Below are 21,455 nucleotides of genomic sequence, written 5' to 3'. Positions count from 1 at the left end.
CCAACACAAAATGATGAAATATAGTAGTTATTAATTATATATACACATTAAAAGTGCATAGATGGTATTTCATTATTTTCCCAAGCGATTTACCAAAAAGTGGCTCAAATTACCTGAAGTCACCCTATGTGTGCAGGAATAGAAAAGCTAGCAGACAAGTTATGTCAGCATACACTTATTTCTTATTATTATATGGTTGTGACGTCATCTGTCGAATGCTCCATTCATTTCAACGGGGCTCCCCAACGTTCGGACGTCTGTTATTTTTCGATAACGGACGGGTTGGTCTATAACAGACCGCTGTCAATGGCAACAAGACTTTTCACTGCTAAAGCGACTTTTCAACAAGACTCTAATCAGCTGCTGTGATAGACAGCACCCGTTGTCCTGGCTACCGCTGTCAATGGCAACAAGACGTTCACTGCTAAAGCCACTGGCTTGTAAACAAGTCTAAAGCGAATGTTTCATATCACTCCGCAGGGGGTCCGGTCTTTTGTCACTCTAATCAGCTGCTGTGATAGACAACACCTGTTGTCCTGGCTAGCCTACCTAGCTGTTGCCTAGCGGTGTTCCACAACGGCACTGTTTTGTTTTGCGCAGCAACAATCTTAACATTAAATAGGTCTAAAGAAATGTCCCCGCATGTGTGAATCATTTAAGTATATCCATATAATAAGCGGGTTAACTTTCGGCGAGTCGGTCGCTTTGTGGAATAGCAGCACTTCAGAGAGAACAAGACCCCTCCGCTCCGCGTCGGGGTCTAAAGATTCTCTCTGTCGTGCTGCTATTCCACGGTAGCGACCTTCTCGCCGAACGTTAACCCTTACTTATTGACCCGTGCAAGTTGCCTGTGAGTGACATCTGGCCCGCCCTTCAGTCAGAATTCTACACCCTTGGGCCAAAAGAACGGCCCACCCCTGGTTTAGATTCTAGCTGCTAGTTGGCTGTATATTACAGTTTGTGCAAAGCAGATGGATCAGGTAGATCTACACTTGTCTTTCTGGATAGTGATTAATGTAATTAATTGGGACAAACAATTAAACCACTAATATCCTCATGAATGGCATTTAATAGGAGTGGACATAAAACAAATATAGACGGAACAATAACATTACAGTGTATTAAAATAAAATGGATTAAAACGTGCTGCCATTTTATTCCCTTTAAATGCTCAAATGCTCTCAAAAGTCACATTATTCCCCCGCCTGAAAATATATATTTTAATTCAGACAACGGTATAGATAGGTGCACCAGACCCCTATTGCATAATGAACCTACACATTTTCTGTTGTCGAACATGAAGAGAATGCGAAGACATTAGGGCTTTGGCACCAGTGCTTTGAAACAATAAACATGTGAGTGACTGTATAATGTTGCTAAACTAAATTAAATTATTAAGTTAAATCGATTTTAAATCAACCCATGCAACACATTTAGAAAGTCTGAAGGCGATTCAACACTGCCCTTTGTACAGTGTTGCAGAGCTCTCTTTGGTCTCAGTGAGCCACCGTAGTTAGTGGTGTTTCATTAATAAGAAGTAATCGTAATCACCCCTGAATATATATATGTAAACCTCCTCAAATAAATCATCTTAATTTGTAAACAATGCACAAGGCTATACGATACCCTCATATTCACACCAATCTTGCATTCAATGACTACATCAACCCAAAAAAGTCAGCATATGCATACATTTCTTTGTCACTTATGGCATCAAGAAGCACTAACATTAAATATTAATTAAATGTTTGCTTTACAAATAAAAATCACAGCATATACAGGGCCAGTTGTCACCAGGTCATCCCTGGATAATCTTAAATAGTTATCATGTGTTAATCAAACACATTAATTTGCATTTATTTTAGAATAAAAAATATAATCTCACAGCAGATGGAAATTCTGACTGATGTGGCAGTAGCAACAAATGGCTTTAAGAGGTCTGGCACAGAATCTCCAGCAGAATCTGAAACAAGTGATGTTTCCACCAGAATCTTGCTAGGATCACCGCAGACGTGGTAGTAGACCTTTTTGTGGAGATCCGTCGAGGCACTGCATGCGATCATCAGTGTGTTCAGTTTATATAATGTGATTGTGTGTGTGTGTGTGTGTGTGTGTTATTCCCTTGGCTCCTACAGGTAAGACTGAGATGGGGCTCAGTCGTCTCTGACCAGTGTTTCAGTGCTGGATGCGTTCACCGCCTGTCCAGCAGATGGGTTCAGCTCCGAGACTGGCTGAACCACGATGGCCGTGGGCATCTCACCTGGACAACCACAGGACAGGAAAGAGACTTTAGGTAGGTTGCTAAAGGTCACAATTGAGGTGACATTAGTTCTAGGTCTGGACGCTTATCAGTGTTGCCAGATGGAAAATGCTGAATTATCGTGCCAAAACCTCAATATTATAGTTTTTGGGGGCTTTTTGGTAGGAAATTATTATTACATGACACAAACTGTTGTTTCCAGGCTTCTAAATGAACTGAATGACAATTCTGAAATTATCGTACGTCACATTTTTCTGATCGTACAGAGGACAAAATGGGCAAAATTATGGTACAACTACCATAATTATCGTACATCTAGCAACACTGAGTGTTGACTCAGTCCGCAAATGTTTTCATTTTGTAAGTGCTGGATCCCGTTTCTCAAAAGCATTGTTGCTAACAAGCTAGCAACTTGCTAGGTTTCCAATGGCAAATAACATTGCAAGCAGGTTGCAATGACGTTATCAAGAAACGCACCCCTGTTTAGTTGCTATGTATGTATTGCATGTATTGCTATGTAATAGCTGAGCTGAACGCTTGACATTTCTGATGGTCCAGTCACTCACCCGAGCCTGCTGGAGGGCCTAGGGCTATGGGCTGTCCAGAGATGACCCCAGGACTTCCTGTAAGAGAACAAGCACATTCATTACACTGAACTGCAGTGCAGCTCTACCAATTCCTGGGAGGTATTCCAAGAAGGTGGCTCAGAATAAATCCACCTTAAAGGTGGTGGTGCAGATGCTATAGTCTCTCTGCAGATGGGGAGTCTCCAATGTGACATCATCACTATATTATGTTTAAAAAATAATTGTTAATACCTAGACTCTAACACCATTTCAGAGAATATTTTAAATGGCATATCTTGAGTGCTTTATTAAGTACCTATTAATTATCAGTGATGGTTAACCTGCACCACCACCTTTACACAGAGCCTATGTTATAACCTTACTGGCACCAACATTGTAATGGCTATGTCTTAATCTGTTACTTAAGGGTCTCGATAATGTCATAGCAATGTTGTTAAGATGTAGTTGAGTATTTTCAGCAAATAGTGAATGGGATCGCCAGCCACCCCATCTGCACAAAGAGGCTAACCTGTAGGTAGTGGTAAATTGGTGAATAAATGACTACATTTTCTTGATGTCTGTATGCTATCTATTGGCAGGTTAAACACTTTCTCCACGCTCTTGGTAATACCTCTTTGGTCAGAAGTGGCCCAATGTATACCTACTGTAAGTGCTTTCCTGCATGTACGGAAGTCAATGAGCTCATTTACATGCAGGAAATATTCCAATTTAAAATGGAATATATCAGCGTTCGATTTGCACACGAGTCATATTAACTTTTTGTTAATTTCAAATGTGGTCGTATTTTGGAGGCAAGTATTCCTGTAGCACAACGCTCTTCCACACATGTAAAAGGAATATTCCAGAACTTGTTTTAAAATAAACACTGACAATAAAACCGGAACTGGGCTGGTAACTTTACTCAGTGTATTCATTATTGTCATAGTGTCAGTCAGGACTCGGGAATGTTGGCAAGGAACATGACAAAGTGTAGCTCAGCTGCTCACAGATAGTGACAAAATCCAAAAGAAGGGAGAGAAACAGTACAAGGGTTGCCCTCGAGGAAGTCCTTTGTAGAAACCAAATCCTAGAATAGCCCTCGTCAGTCCACCGACTATTTCAAACCTGTTTGACTGCAGCCACACCACTATCTGTGTGTACTCATCATCCCAGTCACCACCGTTGGTCTTACACAATTTACTGGCCGGCCACCAAACTACTCTTGCAGATGAAACTACCACACTCTGCTGAAAAATTGCCAGGCACCATTTCGTTATTAAAGAAATGCTCTGGCCACTTCATCCTTCATGATGACACTGGGTTGAAACTTTGCATCCTCTTCCATGGCACATGGACTACACTTTATGTATGTTCAGTCTTCAGTTCATTTTTTAGTTTGTAATATGACTTCTAAAACTATTTTCAAGGGCGCCCCATTTTTCAGCAATATTAGCTAAGGGGTTATATGCTGTTTGCTTATATCGTGAAATCGTTTATGTCATTTCGGGGTTGTTAATCTTGCACATATTTTCCCCCCTGAGGTCTACTTTAATCAACTCAAAAGGCATAGCTACTATTTATAAATAGAAATAACATACATCAATACTGCAGTGCTGCTCTGAAAGTCTCAGACCACCAGTTTATCCTACTTCCGTTGTAGCTTGGGAAAGCCCATGCTGCTTTGCACAATCGTTTCGATCAGAAAGACAGTATGGATGCTTGTCCCAAAGCACTAGCCTGAGGTAGGGAGCCAATCAGAGAGCAGGGAGGGGTGGAAAGATGATGACATTTATTACTCGACAAATGGAAGCTTGCAGTTTGTTTGACTACAACTGACTCGATTGGCTATGGACTACGTATACACCAAATGATGACACTCGTAACGGCCAATAAACAACTGTTGGCAATCGTACACCACACCTCCCCAACAAGAAATTCAGTAGACGGTCCTCAGACCATATCTCACTTCAATTGAGTTACACTGTAAAAAAGAACAAGTCCAGGATACTTGACAATTGACAAGACACCCATTGTAAGAGTTAAGTAATTGAACTGTGGTGTTTCATGTTATTTTTACATGTGCCAGTACACACATCGAAAACCAGTATTGTGAGAAGACGGCGGGTGGTGTGTTCTACCCGGCCTTTCACGCCGTCAGCGTCGGCATGCGCGGCCAGTCCTGTCCAAAATCCCCCCCACAGCCAAAGCTAGTTTGCTACTTTGCCATTCATTCCAACGGGACACCACTGGCTGCTGCTGTCCAAATTCTGCTCGAGTTCAATTTTCCAAATGCAGCGCGGTTCCCGCGCCTCTACCACCAAGTTGGTGTGAAAGGACAGATCTGTTTCTATGTATTTTTGCCACCGCTGGTAAAAATCGCTTCCGACCCATCCCGCTTCCCCGTTCTGGTCTGAAATAGGCTTAAGGCATGAATAGACCAGATGCAACTTGAACAATTCCAGCGACGGAAGTAATTGACTTCGTATCGAGATGCTGGCGACAGATAGCCTGGGAGTACCCATGCTGCCTTGCGCATTCTTTTCGAATTGTTTGGCGTTTGCCGCCAGACAAGGCGACAAAAGAGAAAAAAAGTGAATCGGGCAACTGGAGGCGATTTGAGCGACAGTTGTAAGTTGAACTTGAACAAATATAATGCATATGAGCCATGATGCCGTTCGGCGACAGCTGCCACAGCCAATGGGAAAGCCGGAATGCTTGCATTCTACTTTTAACAGACAACAGTCTCTTCCATCACTCGAATCGCTCTTGCTGAACATAGTCCAGCGATTCTCTTGTCGCTTAATCTTGTTGAGGCCGGTGTAGTCGCCCGGTTACTGAGTTACTAGTACCGGTACTAGCTTAAAAAACTGCCCTCCCACATCCTGCTTGCAGTTAGCACAACCCAAACAGAGTCCGGCATGAAAGCTGACCACCGACGCGGTCCTCAACCCAACTGAACATGCTGAAAGTCTCCCGACGGAGACCCACGACCACCAACGTCCTCCAACTCCCCCAGGCGCACTGAGACCAACCCTATCCCAACTGTCCCCCAACGCGCAACAATAACCAACCGTCGGGTTGGTGTAGAGAGCCCATTATAGTGCCCACCTGAGTCGGCCATGCCCATGCCGGCCTCCATCTCGGCCGCTCTGATCTGGTCCTCCAGATCCTCTGGGTTGAGGTCGCAGAAGCCCTCCTCCTCCTCCTCCGCACGCGCACACTTCCCACAGCAACAGCAGCAGCAGAAACAGCAGCAGCAGCCCGTGAACAGGCACCCGATCACCAGCACAGTCTAGAGCATGGGGAAACACACACACACATGCACGCGCACACACACACACACACACACACACACATAGAGTAATGTAAATATTGATACACCCTAAGCCTCATTCACATACATACACCATTAAGATATTACATTACATTACATTACATTGCATTTGGCAGACGCTTTATAACCAAAGCGACTATCAAAAGAGGACATAATCATAGCCAACATCACTAGCAATACAAAGTGCACAGGAAATATACAGAACAACAAGTGCAGATCAATCAACAGCCTCGCTAATCTAATGTACAGCAAAGGTGAACACAACAGGTGACTGAACCAAAGCAGTGGCTTGTGGTGAAGCCGCTATTAACCTTATTCGCAAAGGGCAATTGTGTTGACCAAACAAATCAGCTCACTGCAATACAAGCACAGATATGATGGCTCCACAGTACCTTGAACCAACATTTGGACAGGAGGAAGTAGACTTTGACGCTGTCTTCTCCAAACTGCTCGGACACGTAGAGGCCCATGGAGCCGTATTCGTCGTAGATCTTCCTCTTGGTCTCATCGTTCAGTATGGAGTTGGCGTTGTTGATCTCCTTGAAGCGCTCGGCTGCCTCTGGGTTGTCTGGGTTCTTGTCAGGATGATATCGCAGTGCAAGTTTTCTGCATAAAAGACATTAGGATTTACAGTATATATTTACAGTGTATCATCATCATCATCATCATCATCAATCATTAATACTGTGCTCACAAAAAAGTTAGGGAAATTTGGGTTAACAGTGAATTAGTGTCTGAAATCCTGCAAACGTTGAACATGTGCATTCAAAAAAACAGAGGTGACATTACGTTTACCTCTAAAGGTCATAGTGCATTTTAGGTTCATCCTTTTTGCCTGGAAGCCAAATATCCTGACTTATTGTGAGTAGTAGTGTATTCATTTTCTCACATGTTGTCATGCCGGAAGAATATGTCATTGTCACACTTAGGATATAGCCTATTAGGCAGCATTATTGCACACTTTACCTGTATGATTTTTTGATCTCATCTTCTGATGCCCCCCTCTGGACCCCTAATATCTGATACAGACTCTCCCCAGCTGTGGATAACTTGCGCTGGGGTCGGTTTGGCCCCTCCTCCATTACGGTAACCCTAGCAACACAAAAATTTGCATTAGCCCACCACCATTATCAAAAGTTATGAGGGCGTTAATAAACAGTCAGTCCAGCCGTCATTACTCTATGATATGACTAACCTGCGTTATCACTGGAGTACAGTTTAACATGGGCTTATCTCTGTTGAGTGCCCTATGCTGGCAACATGTAGTACCCTGTCGGAAAAGGAATAGAAACAGTAAACCTGATGCATTAATATTTGACACGTGAATGACAGTTCTGTGAACTCCCTCATGCCTAATGTAATTCAATCGAACACGTTTTACATTAAGTTTTTTATCAACTAAGGAGTTAACTATAGCTAATAACCTCATTTATACTGTACCAAATGTAGTAGCTTCCGTGTTACAAAGTAACATAAACTGTGATTTCCAAACACAACAAGGTCGTGTTAACAGGTGACATCTCATGAGTTCATGGGAATTTCAATCAGAAAGACAGAGCAAAAGACTAGGCTATACAAAAAAAACCATAAGGTGTTTATATATTTGCTTTGGTTACGACTGAAAATGTTTGAGTGAATGAGTTCTGTCAGTGAGGCTAAAATACTTGTGAAAGGTCAGGAATGTCAATGGCCACCTACCTGGTCAAAGTCCCAAGATTTTGACGCGGTGAAGTTGAACCTCAGTAACGGTTAAAGTTTTATAACTATGAATCTACCAGCTAAGTTGACATGACATTTTACTCCCTACATATGCTCACAACAAGATAGGAAGCAAAATCTAGGAAGTGGCCCAAGTTCGCACTTCTTGCATTTCCTAGTCACCGTGCGCAATATCAGTGAAACGCGCGTGTTGACGGTTCTGATGCCATGTGACCACTCCGCTTCCGCTTGCAAAGCAGCGCTACATCTCAGCTGCTAAGGCCTACACATGTGAATGAATAACTCTTCCTCACCATTGTATTTCTGAACCACATGAGTATTCAGTTGTGTAGTGGGCTATTTGGTCACAGACCCGGTAGCATGACAATACATAAGGTTGTGTAGTCTTGGCGAGCGTGAGCTGAAGAATAACCACCGTGTTTATCTTGTCAAATAATATTTGGAAACCAGCAACTACACCTTGTCATAAACTATCACAGGATGTTTCATGAAATAGCACTACCATTTATTAGCTTTTATTTGTCGGCAACATTTCCAATGAAATGGAATCAGATTTGCTATTTAAAATTAGGCATAAAAAGATGTGATGAAATATATTCACCCAATCATTTAATTATTACATTATAATATACAGCCACAATTTGAATACCTCCATAGTGAGTCCCCAACAGACTTTGGGTGAGACAGAGTCGTTTGGCTCAGTACTTTACCGCCATCTAGCGGTTGTTTTTGGAAGTGTATACGAATATGAAGGAAAAACTAAGCCTACAAACTCGAGGGTGTTTTAAAACAGTTCTAGTGTTACACAATTGGATCAAAGATGTCCAACATGACACTGTCCTTCCGTGCTAACCTTACGGTAACTGTGAAAAACATGAAATTTCAAAACAATTTTTGAAAAGTGAATGCATGAAAGCCAACTCTTTTTTTTTTTGCATTTACAGTAAGCAAAAGTATCCGTTGCACTGAAGGACATGTTGGACATCTTGACCCAATTGCGTGTATGCATCAGTCAAACCATTATTGTTTCTCTCTTCATCTGTACAGATACAGCACCCACACCTCTGTGCATCTGTAGGCCTACATCAGGATTTACAGCATACAATGTGGAAAAAAATTGCCTCTATCTTTCTGCAGTCTCTAAAAGCCAAACAAGTAACTATTTTCAAGGATTTCAATGGAAAAGTTTAATGGATGTACAAAAATAGAAAAGAAAGTTTGAATATGCAGTCCTCAGTGTTCACATTATATTTTCATATTCAACAACGCAGCCTGGTGTGGGCCGCACCAAGATTGTAGACTTGGTTTGTCAAAATGATACCCGTACAAAGGATGAGGATCTCAGAGATTGGATCAACAGGTGATTATCAAATGCATTTCTTAAAAGATATTTTTTGGTCTTTTAGATTTTATTATGGACAGGACAGTGCGAGAGGTAGACAGGAAGCGAATGGGGAGAGAGACGGGGAGGGGTCGGCAAAGGACCCGGACTGGGAATCGAACCCGAGTCAGGCGCATGGCAGGCGAGTGCCCCACCGGATGGCCACCTCAGGGCCAATCAAATGCATTTATATCCACCTTATTACACCATGCCCATTTCATATAATTTCTTACTCTCACAGTCTCCAGTCTGCTATGTCCATGGCTAGTTCTGGTTAATGGTTGGCTGCCATTGAAGGCCACCGCACAACTCTGCCCTACAAAGGCAAAGTGCAGTAACTACGTAACTGTCAAAATGGAGATTAGACTGAAAATGGTCTTCATTACATCTCCTTTATCTTGTGACAAAGCCTATTGGTCCAAACATATCCCTTTTTAGATATTACTATGTCAAATATTATATTGTAGTGTAGATATTCCTATGCAGTAACTACAATATCCAACCTAATAGGCCTACCAAAGCGTTGAAGGCATTTTCTCAATTTCAATGTTGGTGTAGTTACTGCACTTTGCCTTTGTAGGGCAGAACTGGAATTGCAATGAGACCACCTGTGTAATTGGTGGATAATAAGGTGGATACTGTTGGACAGAACTACAGCCAATGAGACCACTTATTCACATGATGCCTAGGCTTATGTTTAATTGGTTACCTATTGCATTTATTTCAGTGGGACAAGAACGGCTGGAAACAGCCTGTTTGGATAAACTGACTAAATGTTACAGGCTATATACAGTAGATGGGCCCTGGCTACAATTAGCCAGCAAACTTACACCAAAAGCAGATACGATCATGTGGCAAAACAAAGCAGCTTAGATCTGCAATCTACATACTGTGTGGTCTCACTGATATCTGAATCCCTGACTGTGCAAGTCTGGGTGTTCTCTAGACTTAGTTGTAAAAAAATCAAAAAAGTTATCAGAACGACCCCTGTCAAAACTGCTCACGCATTATACCTCAAAAACTCAAACATTACTCAGCAGAAGAAAGGAAAGAATACACGTTAACACATAAGTGCTCCATGGCAATGAAATCTACAAGGGGTGAGCTTTCCATTGAGGTAATGAAAAAAGGAGGCACACACAAGGCTTGTGCGAACAATGTATATTGTAGCCAAAAATTTACAACAGAAGTCAGAGGCTAAAACTGGCGCAACAGGCGTTTCGGACCTAATCCATTCTCAATGTCTCCAGTCCTCTTTTTTCATTACCTCAAGCGATTACTACTTTTTGGGAGCGGACGCACCAAGCAATACACGGGTCAAAAGTGTAGACGCAGTCGCCGACCTTGCTGGTTTTTGTTCTTTACTGAGCTTTCAATTGAGACCATTTGATGGCAGATCAATGTATATGTGTGAACAAGTCTTGTGTGCAATTTCACACTGAAAAACTCAACATGTTCAAGAGAAGTTGGTGTGATTTAAACATTTTACTTGTCAATTTGACAGTTATTCTTCATCATCCACCATTCAGCCAAGTGAATTGTTTTGTATGGCATGTGGATTCAGGGCCTGGTCCTCCTCCCTGTAGAGGCCTACTACATTCTCAATCCGGGGACCCTGAGATGTGCTAACGTGGTTGCCAGGTAACAGGAGCAGGTGAGGGGGGGTTCTTCTGAAAGGGCTGGCCGGTGTCCTATCCAGACTGTCCTCCAGAGGGCGCTGGAGCTGCACTGGTGGCCAGCACAGCTGAGCTTCCTGCGGCCGATGAGTCTTCATGTGAGCGTTGCGACTTTTGACCTTGAAGAAAACCCTAAAATGTAAAAAAAAAAAAAAAAAAAAAAGGCATAAATATAACAAACATAAAAGTGATGGTTTGTTGTACAGCATGTATACTATTCATATAATACCAGGCAGTTGAAAAATAACATCCCAAAACTCACCACCTACCTACAGATGGCAGTGTATTTCCATACAACCTGTCTTTTCACACAGTATCATCTTATGGGCAAAAATAATCAATACATGTACATGTTCTGTGTTTGTCATATGAGATTCACAACTAATAACTTTTACACGATATTAGAAGTTTCCAGGTATATCTCCAGTACAATATCAATATCCAGAGGCAACGAGAAAATGCTCTGTAATATCTAATTCCATGTTTGGTCATATCATATACATAATAATGTTGCTTGTTGTAGTCTTAGTATATGACACTGTATGTGTGTACATACTTGCCACACTCTCTACAGGGGAAGTCTGTGTCTCCACTGGTGGTGCTGTGAGCTGGGGAGCTCTTCATGGAGGCTGGAGAGGCGCGCTGGCCTGCCTGAGGTGGACCTTTCTCTGCAGAGGGCCTGCAGCGACGCCCTGTCTGACTCAGGGACTCAGAGACGTCTCCATCTGGGGCCTAAGGGGAAAGAAAAGGTACAATTTGTATGTTACAGCTGAATGAACACATACTAATGCAAGATAAGTCTTAGGGTTTAAATGCAACTTATTTCACGTTTTTATGTGCATTAGAGGCTAAGATACTGTATTGGCTGAGGCCTGAGGGCAACTTTCCCAATAAGGGCTTAGGCATTCAGCGTGCATTTTCTACAGGTGCTTTAGGCATCAATGGGTTAACCCAGTGGACTGGACTAATGAATGTTGCACTAAAACACCAGCTGTTATCCATCCACCCACAGAACATTTTTCTTTGAGGTGGATGGGTACTATAGGTTTCTTTGGGTGCATTTATGCTTTAATTTGAATAGGACAGTGAAAAGTAGACAGGAAACCATGAGGAGAGAGAGGTTTTGTCCCAGGCCGGATTTAAACAGAAGCCTCGGTACAGTTGCTTGGTAGAGAACTGAGGTGGGATACAAAAGGTGGTAACTCATTACTTAAAGCCCATTATATAGTGCATTATGAGCATATTTATAAGGAATTCATCTAGCTTATAATGCCTTATAATAAATATAAATACATAAATAAATAACACCCTTGTATTTATAATGCATAATAAGCTAGATGCATAGTTATAACTGTTGATATAATACATCATGAAGCATTATGAGTGTAATAAAAAAAACGTGCAATAAAAAAAACACTACTATGCAAGGTTCGGCCTCCTTCTTGAAACATTGAATTTGAAATTTGGGCCAGCACCCTCAGAGACTGTAATAATTAAGAGTGACGCCTGCTCCAAGAAGAAAATTGGCATTATGAGTGTAGCCATAATGTATTGTGACTAATTATGATGCTCATTATAATTCATTATAAATACGCTCATAATGCACTATAGAGTGGGCTTTAAGTAAAGTATTACCCAAAAGGTTGTAATGGTACTGCTATCTAGCCCTGGCAAAGGTACACAATGACGCCAAGGGACCTACCCAAGGTCCAAACTATACAGTATACTGTTTGCTAGGGTTTCACGAGTTGAGGAAATACATGGGAAATTTAAACCCTGGTCCTGGCGTGCAAATTCACCCAGACAATAGAAATACAGAAACCAGACTCTCAGGTTTAACTTAGATTCTTCCCTGTTTCAAATCTCTCGGCATGTCTTGCATGTCAAGCTCATGATGGGGCATCAGTGAATGAAACATGTTTTTCCAGATGCGTATGTAAATATGTAGACATTTTATGCACTGTTGACAGACAGCTTGTCATCTTTGAAGAAGCATGACACCAGGTGCTTTCACTTGCTGGCTACAGGGATGATGTACTGTGAACGTATGCGGACATGTTTTTCTTGGTCTGTATCAGCACTGCGTTTTACTGTCTGTGCCAAGCAGATTAATTGCTAGGTGTTTCCCGTGGTGCTGGCTGAGCCATGCAACAAGTTGTAGACTATGGCAGGGTAGGTGGTAACCTTTTGCCTCACTGACTGTGTCATCTTTCAGCCAAATCCCTAATCTGTAGTCATGTATTCCAAGTTTGTTTGTATAATGCTTGTGTGTGCAGGAAATCATTTCTGATCAGCGAACCTGTAAAAGGAGGTTTTTCACAGTCTCTCTCTCTCTCTCTCTCTCTCTCTCTCTCTCTCTCTCTCTCTCTCTCTCTCTCTCTCTCTCTCCTTAGACACACACACACACGTGCGTGCGTATGTGCATGCGTGCGTGCGTGGAGAGAGAGAGAGAGAGAGAGAGAGAGAGAGAGAGAGAGAGAGAGAGAGAGAGAGAGGTGGCGAGAAAACAGCACTAAACAACTAACAGGAAGTGACTATGTGGTCCAGGAAGTCTCGTCTTTTACGATTTGTAAGATATGCTGTCGAACTGCCCTTCTTGTATTTGTATGTGCGATGAAGTCAACTCTACACCAGAGCAGCAGACTCACACTCACAGAAATATTACTGAGTTCCTCATAACTCAGTGATCCCCTCCGACTCTTCACTGAGCGGTCTGCAAAGTCAGTCAAACGCTTCTTCTCCAAGCCGTTGGGTTTTGACAAGGCAATTCTGTACTCCTCCCAGTTCACCTAAAACACAAGCAGTAAAAAACAACCACGGAAAGGTGAAAATACTACTAGGACACAAATAATAACTAGAAGCACTCAGAGAGCGCAGACCTCCGCCAAGGAAGCTGCTTGTTACATTTGACTATGTTACACCTTAAGTCTCTCTGCCTTGTTTTGGTGGAGTCCCCGCAATTCAATTTCTTATCACTAGGGGGCATCTAGATGGTGAAGAATCTTTTGAAAAGTCCTGGTTCCGGTTCGTGACCCATATCACCACCAGAATTGAATCATGTGTACCTTGGGCCATTACTAACAACTCTCCAAAGTTTCATCCAAATCAGTTGATTCGGTTTTTTAGTTATCCTGCTGACAGAATTTTAAAAAAAGTCCTGATTCCGGTTCGTGATCAGGAACACCACCAAAATGTAATCACTTGTTCCTTGGGTCATTATCAACAAACCCACAAAATTTCGTCCATATGCGGTAATTAGTTTTTGAGTTATGCTGTTGACAAACAAACAAACAAACAGACAGACGGACAGACAAACCAACACGACCAAAAACATTACCTCCTTGGCGGGGGTAAAAACACAAATAAGAGAAAAAAATCTGCATTTTCTTTGAACTTGTACAAAAGCAAAAGCACACATTGAAACTCCATATTTCATCTCGGCTATAGTGTGTATTTGCACCCCTAACATTTGTTGTCCTACTTAAACGGGTAATGTGGTGAGTAAAGTAATGGGACATATCACATAAGTTGGGAGGACATTACCAGAATGAGAATGACTAAGTCGTAATGTGTTACTAAAGGTTCAATAGACTGCAATGTCATAGTATTGTACAAACCCCAACTCCGATGAAGTTGGGACGTTTGGTAAACAGTGAATAAAATCAAAATGCTATCATTTTCAATACATTCAATCTATTCATTAGATGGAGAATAGTGAAAAGACAACATATTAAGTGTTAAAACCGAGAAAAAATATTGTTTTGGGAGACATATGTACTCATTTCTAATTTGATAAATCCAACACGTCTCAAAAGAGTTGGGACGGGGATCAGTGAAATTTAGTAAACATCCAAATTAAATAAAACAACAAAGAAGAACATTTCAAAATGAATTGTACTGACGGACAATATAGGTGTCCAGGTATAAGATCATCACAGAGAGGCTGAGTCACTCAGAATTAAAGATGCAAAGGGAATAATTACCATAGTTATTACATACATTTTTGAATTCCCTTTGATTTACCACGATTGAGTGTATATAAGACATATTTTTGTTAATAAAATCATTGTATAGGTTCATGACATCATGAAATATATATTGGCTGTAGTCTCACTCTAATTCCTGGAGTGCTAGAGCTATTGAAAATTGACCATACTAAGAATGCTTAATGCATAAAAATGATACAGGGGTTTAACATTCTCCTAAGCACCTGAGCTCACTTGAAATAGACCCAGAAGACATGGGAAACTGTCCTTTGCTTACAGAAGTCAGCAGAAGTTGTAGAAGTCCATTCTTTTTTACAATAATAGAGCATTGCACATCCTGTGCTACAGTGAAAATGGACCATCCAACTTGTGTTAGTGCTAGCTTCAAAAGTCAGCCTCCATGATGGCATGCGGATGCAGTAGTGCATTGGTTAAGATGTTCTCACTCATCTGTAGAGTTAAATACAGTGCTGAATGGTATAAATGGGTTTTAAACAGCATGAAAAGCCACTCATGAATTATATTTTGAAGGGAGATATTCGATTACCGCCATATAGTAAGGTCAAATTGCATTCTCTACTATGTTTTAACAGTTTGGCTCCATCATAAGGACCAGCAGGTGATAAAATGGTGGGTTTTTGGTCAAGACCTGTCACACTGTAAGCACTACAGAAAGGAAAACGTTGCAAAACATGACAAGGAATACACCCACCATTTAAGCTGGTGAAATCATGTCCAAGATAGGAATTAACACTGTTTTTAATATAAAATCATCTCATCGGTTAATGTATTTAACTGTTAAGTGTTGTCTTTTGTTTTGTTTTTAGTCTTCCTCGACATTTGCTGCCATTTATTGTCCCCGTCCCAACTCTTTTGAGACGTGTTGGATTTATCAAATTAGAAATGAGTACATATGTCCCCCAAAACAATATTTTTTCTCGGTTTTAACACTTAATATGTTGTCTTTTCACTATTCTCCATCTAATGAATAGATTGAATGTTTTGAAAATGATAGCATTTTGATTTTATTCACTGTTTACCAAACGTCCCAACTTCATCGGAGTTGGGGTTTGTAGTACGATGGCCGTTTGTCCTTTCAATGAAAAGTGACGTGAATGGCAGAACGGTGCATATGATCAGGTTCCACATGAGCTCTATTACATCTGGACCTCTAACGTTACAGGACATACACCATAATATGTATGCATCTGCATGCTGCTTGTGTATGCTACTCGTGGCTTGCGATGCCCTTTCTGAATCATTTTTCACGAGTTAAACAGCAGTATGACATTAAAATCAAATGACATAAACAGTACATATAAATCATGAGTTTAAAGAGTGTCATGCCGCGCGACTCTTCTACACCAATCAGCATGTACTGTACATGATTTTGGCTGTGGTGGTTGTGAAGTTTTGGCCAGCGCAATGGTCTTTACTGTAAGCCAACAGGAAGCCCTCGTCTCTGTGTGTGTATGTGTGTGTGTGTGTGTGTGTGTGTGTGTGTGTGTGTGTGTGTGTGTGTCAGTGTGTGTGTGTCAGTGTTGTGTGTGTGCGTGTGTGTGTGTGTGTTAGTGTGTGTGTGTGTTAGTGTGTGTGTGTGTGAATGTGTATGTGTGTGTTTGTGTGTATGTGTGTGTGTGTGTGTGTGTGTGTGTGTGTGTGTGTGTGTGTGTGTGTGTGTGTGTGTGTGTGTGTGTGTGTGTGTGTGTGTGTGTGTGTGTGTGTGTGTGTGTGTGCTGGTGAGAAGAAGGCCGTGGTGGCTGTGAGAGAAGGGAGGCGTGACATGTGGCTTTTACTTCAGGCCACGTTACTCATCCTTCTCACCAATTTTGCGTTTCACTTCGGTAGCACTCTTTCCATTACCCTACTTGTCTGTAGGGCTGGGTGGGGGAGAAATAGGGCCCGGGCATTTTTGGCTTGAAGGCACCTCACTCACAATTAGCAGCGCAGAACTGACTCACCAGTGGGGCCCGCACTCTTGTTTGCCCATATTTTCAGAAATGAAAAAAAAAAAAAAAATCCACAAATACTCAGTGATTGCAACCACCTGTTTTAACTACATAGATGGTACAAGCACAATCAGCACAACATACTGTACTACTATTGGATTGGGTTGCAATACACATTTGGTGGCGGATCCTGACCTACGGTATCATCTAAAGTCTGGCTGCCAAACACTGGACCTGGACCACACAGGGCTCTAAATTAACACCAGCCAGTCGGCAAAATGCTGGTGAAATTTCAGTTCGACTGGTAGAAAAGACCAACTTACTAGCCACTTTGTTTACACACCCATTAGTGAGTGTGCTCACAGCCCATTTTGGCTGGTGATCAAAAAAGTTAATTTAGAGCCCTGAACACATAATATATCAAAATGTCACTTATTGTAACCCTTTCTGAAAAGGCTCCACACCTGGCAGGAGTGTGTCAGAAGTGGTTTTGAGAAAAGGTTATGACTGAGCTAAGAACAGGAATGTGTGTGTGTGTGCGCGTGTGCGTGTGTGTGCGTGTATGTGTGTGTGTGCACGTGTGTGTGTGTGTGTGTGTGTGTGTGTGTGTGTGTGTGTGTGTGTGTGTGTCTGTCTGTCTGTCTGTCTGTCTGTCTGTCTGTCTGTCTGTCTGTCTGTCTGTCTGTCTGTCTGTCTGTGCGTGTGTGTGTGTGTTCCAGTAACCTCATTCTCTACGCCCGGGTTATTGAGATTGGCGCTAAGACGTCTGCTGCTGCGAGACCTTCTCTTCCACGTATAATAAAACTCCACACATTCAGCAACAGTCTTAGTCCGCACCTGCCAAAAAATAGAGAGATTCAATTAATGAAAGTAGTAAGTAGCTAAAAATGCACAAGCTTCTAAATGTGTCTTCCCTGGTCCCCTTCAGCCATTTAAGCAAACTCAGACCTGTGACTCAGCATTTTCTGTGCATATGTGAATGCTCCAAAGTGTACGCGGAAGTAAACTGTACTGAGACCTTTATTGACGTGGTCTAAGTACAGTTCACTTATGAGACAAGTTACACTTATAGTGACTTACAATCAATTGAGAGGAGTTCTACTGGACCGGGTGTGATCAAAAAGAGAACTGACACTATAAATGCCTGACGGGACTAGAAAGATCCGCCGGTTCTTTTTGTAATACACTCACAATATGAACAAAAACAGAACTGAGTCCTTTTGCTGTCGGTTCACTTTTTGGTCCACTTTAAGAGGACTGAGTTTGGTTCATGTAGCCTCTTACTGCAGCAGGGGTCGCCTGCGACCCTATTCACTTGCTGAAAATGCTTAACTACATCATAACAACATTGCTATGATATTACAGAGAGCCATAGCGCTGCGCTAAGGGGTTAAAGGGGACTAGGTGTGAAAATGCCCTTAGTCAATGTGTATGCAAAGACATAGCTTAACATTCACTGTTCTTGATAAATATCCACGTTATTAACAACTAAACTGTCTTTACATATACGGTACCATTTTCTGCACCAGGAAGAAGTCTTTGTGATGTTTCTCCAGCGCCCTGTTCAGCTGCCGCCGCTCCTGCATTGTCCATTTATCCGACCCTGATCACAATCGGGATGAAACAAAAGCAAAAACAAAAAGTTTCAAATTTCAAGTTTAGAAGCTCAGAACCTGTGACACTAGCAGTTCACACAACAGTTGACAAAATCACACTAGGCCTACATACAATAGTTTTCTGTGATGTTTTGCAGAGTTACAATCAGATGTGATAATTTTCTATTCCCGGTTTTGTAGTCATAGTGAGGGGACTGACACAGCAGTGTTGCAGTAAGGCACCTGACTGAGCCTTTTCAATTCACTACATCCCTTTTACTTTCTGTGGTGGTGACTGGTGTACATCATCACCTACGAAAACAGAACTGCTCGGTGTTACTATACAAACAGCCTTACAACATATCAATCACAACAGTCACCTAGTAGCTGCTTCGAGATTACGCCTTGCAAGACAGGACTGCTGTCTGTCTGGTTGGCTAGTTAGCTCACTGGCTTTACTACAAAACACTTTGCTATCAATTTTAGACAATGTCTACGTTTACATGACGTTTTTAATTCCAAATTAAAAATTCAGAATTAAATAGTTCCGTTGAGTTTGCTTTGATCTTTCATTCAATTTTGAATTGTGAAGTGTTAACATGATGTTTTCAAAGCGGAATTAAGCTTTATTCAGAACTAAAGTGAGTTAATTCTGAATTAAATGTCTCATGTACTGTAAATGTAGCCAATGACTTTATGAGCAAACCTTGGACATAAAAAAACACAATAATTCGGTGTTGCTGCATAGAGAAACCCGGAATGCCACCCTCTGTGCATGTAACTGGTTAAACCAACAAAGGGAGGCAAGTAGTCAAACACACCCAACCCAACCACACTAAGTGGCAGGCAGCATATTTTACAGTGACAGAAGTAGGTCCCTTGTGAAGTAACTAATTTAGCGTGACATAAGGCTAACCACCAGGGGCGTAGCAGCAACATCTGGGCCCTATGTAAAACCAGCTTTGATGGACCCCCCCACCACCACCACCCATACAAAGTCAAAAGTTCTTTATTAGCCATTTGTGCATGGACTAGTAGTCCAGGCATATAAGAACTCATGTGCAGGCCCTCCGAGTCAATAAATAAATAGAGCTAAATAGAAAAAGGAAAAAGACAACATATATCTGACTCATTACCCCCCAGGCACGGAGTGGCCGTCGGGAGATCGGGGACTTATCCCGGTGGGCCGCGGTCGTGAAATGCAATATCACGGCCGCCCTGCATTCTTGTCCGTCCCTGGAGTTCTGAGATTGTACTTAAAAGCACTGACTTCTCAATTTCCACTTCACTGTCTGACACTTATCCTGACTAGCCAGTGTTTATACCGTACACCAGACGGCAATACCTCACTGACGGTGTCAAACAGTAAATTGGCCACACCCCTTCTCTACTGATAATTTTCATACACCGTAGATCGCGGAACTTTACAAGATCTTAGTAACACAGTTTCGTTTTCAGTATTTAAATAACCTGTGATATGTAGATTGGTTACCAAAGGATGGAAATATTAATAAATTATGATTTATTTTCCGATTTCCACACGACTGTTACAGTTTACAGTCTTTCCAGTCCAGATTCACTTGCTCTGTGGTTATTGAATTGGGTTACGAACAGACTCCACCAAGTGGTAAGGAAGAGAACAGCACCTAACAGAAGCAATGGGTTTTGTTTTGATTTGTTAGAACTACCAGTATATCTCCTTATAGTCGAAATAATATTATTATCATACATATATTTATATGTGGTACATTTAGGATGTAGCCTATGTCTGAAGAAATGGAACAAAATAATTACCACACAAGATTCTGATGTGACCAGTGCTGGGTGTGTAGGCTAAGCTGTGGATTAAAGTAGAGTGTCGAAGAAACAAAGACATTTGCTGCGACGAAGACAGCGTTTTAAGGTAGGCCTACACAGTTTGGTTATACATTTTGTTGACTTATGGTTGTGCTTTGAAGTAGCTAGGTTTGGCTTATTTGCTGCATGGTGGGTTTATTGCACAATGTAGACAGACTTTTTGTAAGCTATAGGCTACTTTACTATAGGGTGACCAGACGTCCCGGTTTGACCGGGACAGTCCCGGTTTGGAGTTGTGTGTCCCAGGTCCCGAGCAAACCCTCTCGGGACACAAATATGTCCCGGTTTTGGCCACCCACTACATTGTGCCATGTCTATCAGGGTAAATAAATGGAAAAGATTAGGCCTACATGTTTACCGGCCACGATTAACGGCAGCCAGCGCTTGTAGCCTATAGAAAGTCTGAAGGAGTCAGTTACGATTTGTCATTCCTCCCTCTAAAACTGATTAGAATGCAGGAAATGGCATCTAAAAAGCACAAATTTTCCTGGGGGAGGACCCCCAGACCCGCCCGCCAAATATTGTCCTTCAGTCACGCACGAAGTGTCCCGGTTTCAGACTACAAAAATCTGGTCACCCTACTTTACTATATTTTGTAAACCTACTCTTCTAAAAATCCCCACACTCAAAACTTTGTGCCCATGCTCATCCTGTCTTCCTATTTCAATTTCAAACTGTCAAAATGACAGTGGAGTGCACATTTGCATGGAACAGTAGCGTGATGTAGCCTAACCTAGTAGGCCTATGAATGCTTTGGACTGTGATGATGGCTCCAGTGGTGTAGTCTACTTTTTGAAGTGGGTATACTGTATATTTGAGCATTTTTTTTATGTGTACTGTATATATTTGTGCTATTGTAAATAATGGATCAATCCATTTTAAGTGGGTATACTGTAATCCCTGAAATTTTGAAATGGGTGCGTATAGCCTACCTGCGTTTTACGTAGACTACACCACTGGCTGTGCATTTCATCAAAGTGTAGGCTAAATTCTCCAATTCAGGTTGATATTTTGACAACACTAATGTTCACATGTAGTAGGACTGCAGATTTCGTGGCTTTTGTCTTTTTGGTTAGGAAACCATATTGGTCGCTTTGTTTTTTTTTATTTATTTATTATTTTTTTTTAAAGA

General features: G+C 41.7%; 2 protein-coding genes across 2 annotated transcripts in view; both read right to left on the bottom strand.

Annotated features, from left to right (window-relative positions):
- Window positions 1-1,832: 1,832 nt before the first annotated feature.
- Window positions 1,833-8,078, bottom strand: dnajc5gb (DnaJ (Hsp40) homolog, subfamily C, member 5 gamma b). Its single transcript, XM_063184204.1, has 7 exons — window positions 7,859-8,078; window positions 7,356-7,430; window positions 7,127-7,252; window positions 6,553-6,766; window positions 5,935-6,118; window positions 2,827-2,883; window positions 1,833-2,260 (listed from the first exon to the last, which is right to left on the bottom strand). The coding sequence occupies exons 3-7, from the start codon at window positions 7,240-7,242 to the stop codon at window positions 2,154-2,156; spliced, it is 678 nt and encodes a 225-aa protein (XP_063040274.1). The 5' UTR covers window positions 7,243-7,252; window positions 7,356-7,430; window positions 7,859-8,078; the 3' UTR covers window positions 1,833-2,153.
- A 978-nt stretch (window positions 8,079-9,056) lies between these two features.
- The window catches only part of LOC134435317 (transcriptional-regulating factor 1), a 31,636-nt gene continuing 19,237 nt past the window's right edge, over window positions 9,057-21,455 (bottom strand). The window contains exons 12-16 of the mRNA XM_063184205.1: window positions 18,386-18,474; window positions 17,595-17,708; window positions 13,591-13,725; window positions 11,493-11,668; window positions 9,057-11,068 (exon numbers count right to left, since the gene is read on the bottom strand). Coding sequence (XP_063040275.1) covers window positions 10,786-11,068; window positions 11,493-11,668; window positions 13,591-13,725; window positions 17,595-17,708; window positions 18,386-18,474 — 797 coding nt within the window. The 3' untranslated portion in view covers window positions 9,057-10,785. The remainder of the gene's footprint in view (window positions 11,069-11,492; window positions 11,669-13,590; window positions 13,726-17,594; window positions 17,709-18,385; window positions 18,475-21,455) is intronic.

This window comes from Engraulis encrasicolus, chromosome 19 (assembly GCF_034702125.1).
Source record: "Engraulis encrasicolus isolate BLACKSEA-1 chromosome 19, IST_EnEncr_1.0, whole genome shotgun sequence".
Lineage (NCBI taxonomy): Eukaryota > Metazoa > Chordata > Actinopteri > Clupeiformes > Engraulidae > Engraulis > Engraulis encrasicolus.
This window is presented reverse-complemented; position numbering and strand designations above follow the sequence as displayed.

Coding starts and splice junctions, on each gene's coding strand:
- dnajc5gb (XM_063184204.1), bottom strand. CDS start 7,242: ATGGAGGAGGGGCCAAACCGACCCCAGCGCAAGTTATCCACAGCTGGG. Junction 6,119..6,552: donor TGTCCAAATGTTGGTTCAAG/GTACTGTGGAGC, acceptor CCCATGCTCTAG/ACTGTGCTGGTGATCGGGTG. Junction 2,884..5,934: donor CATGGGCATGGCCGACTCAG/GTGGGCACTATA, acceptor GTTCTCTTACAG/GAAGTCCTGGGGTCATCTCT.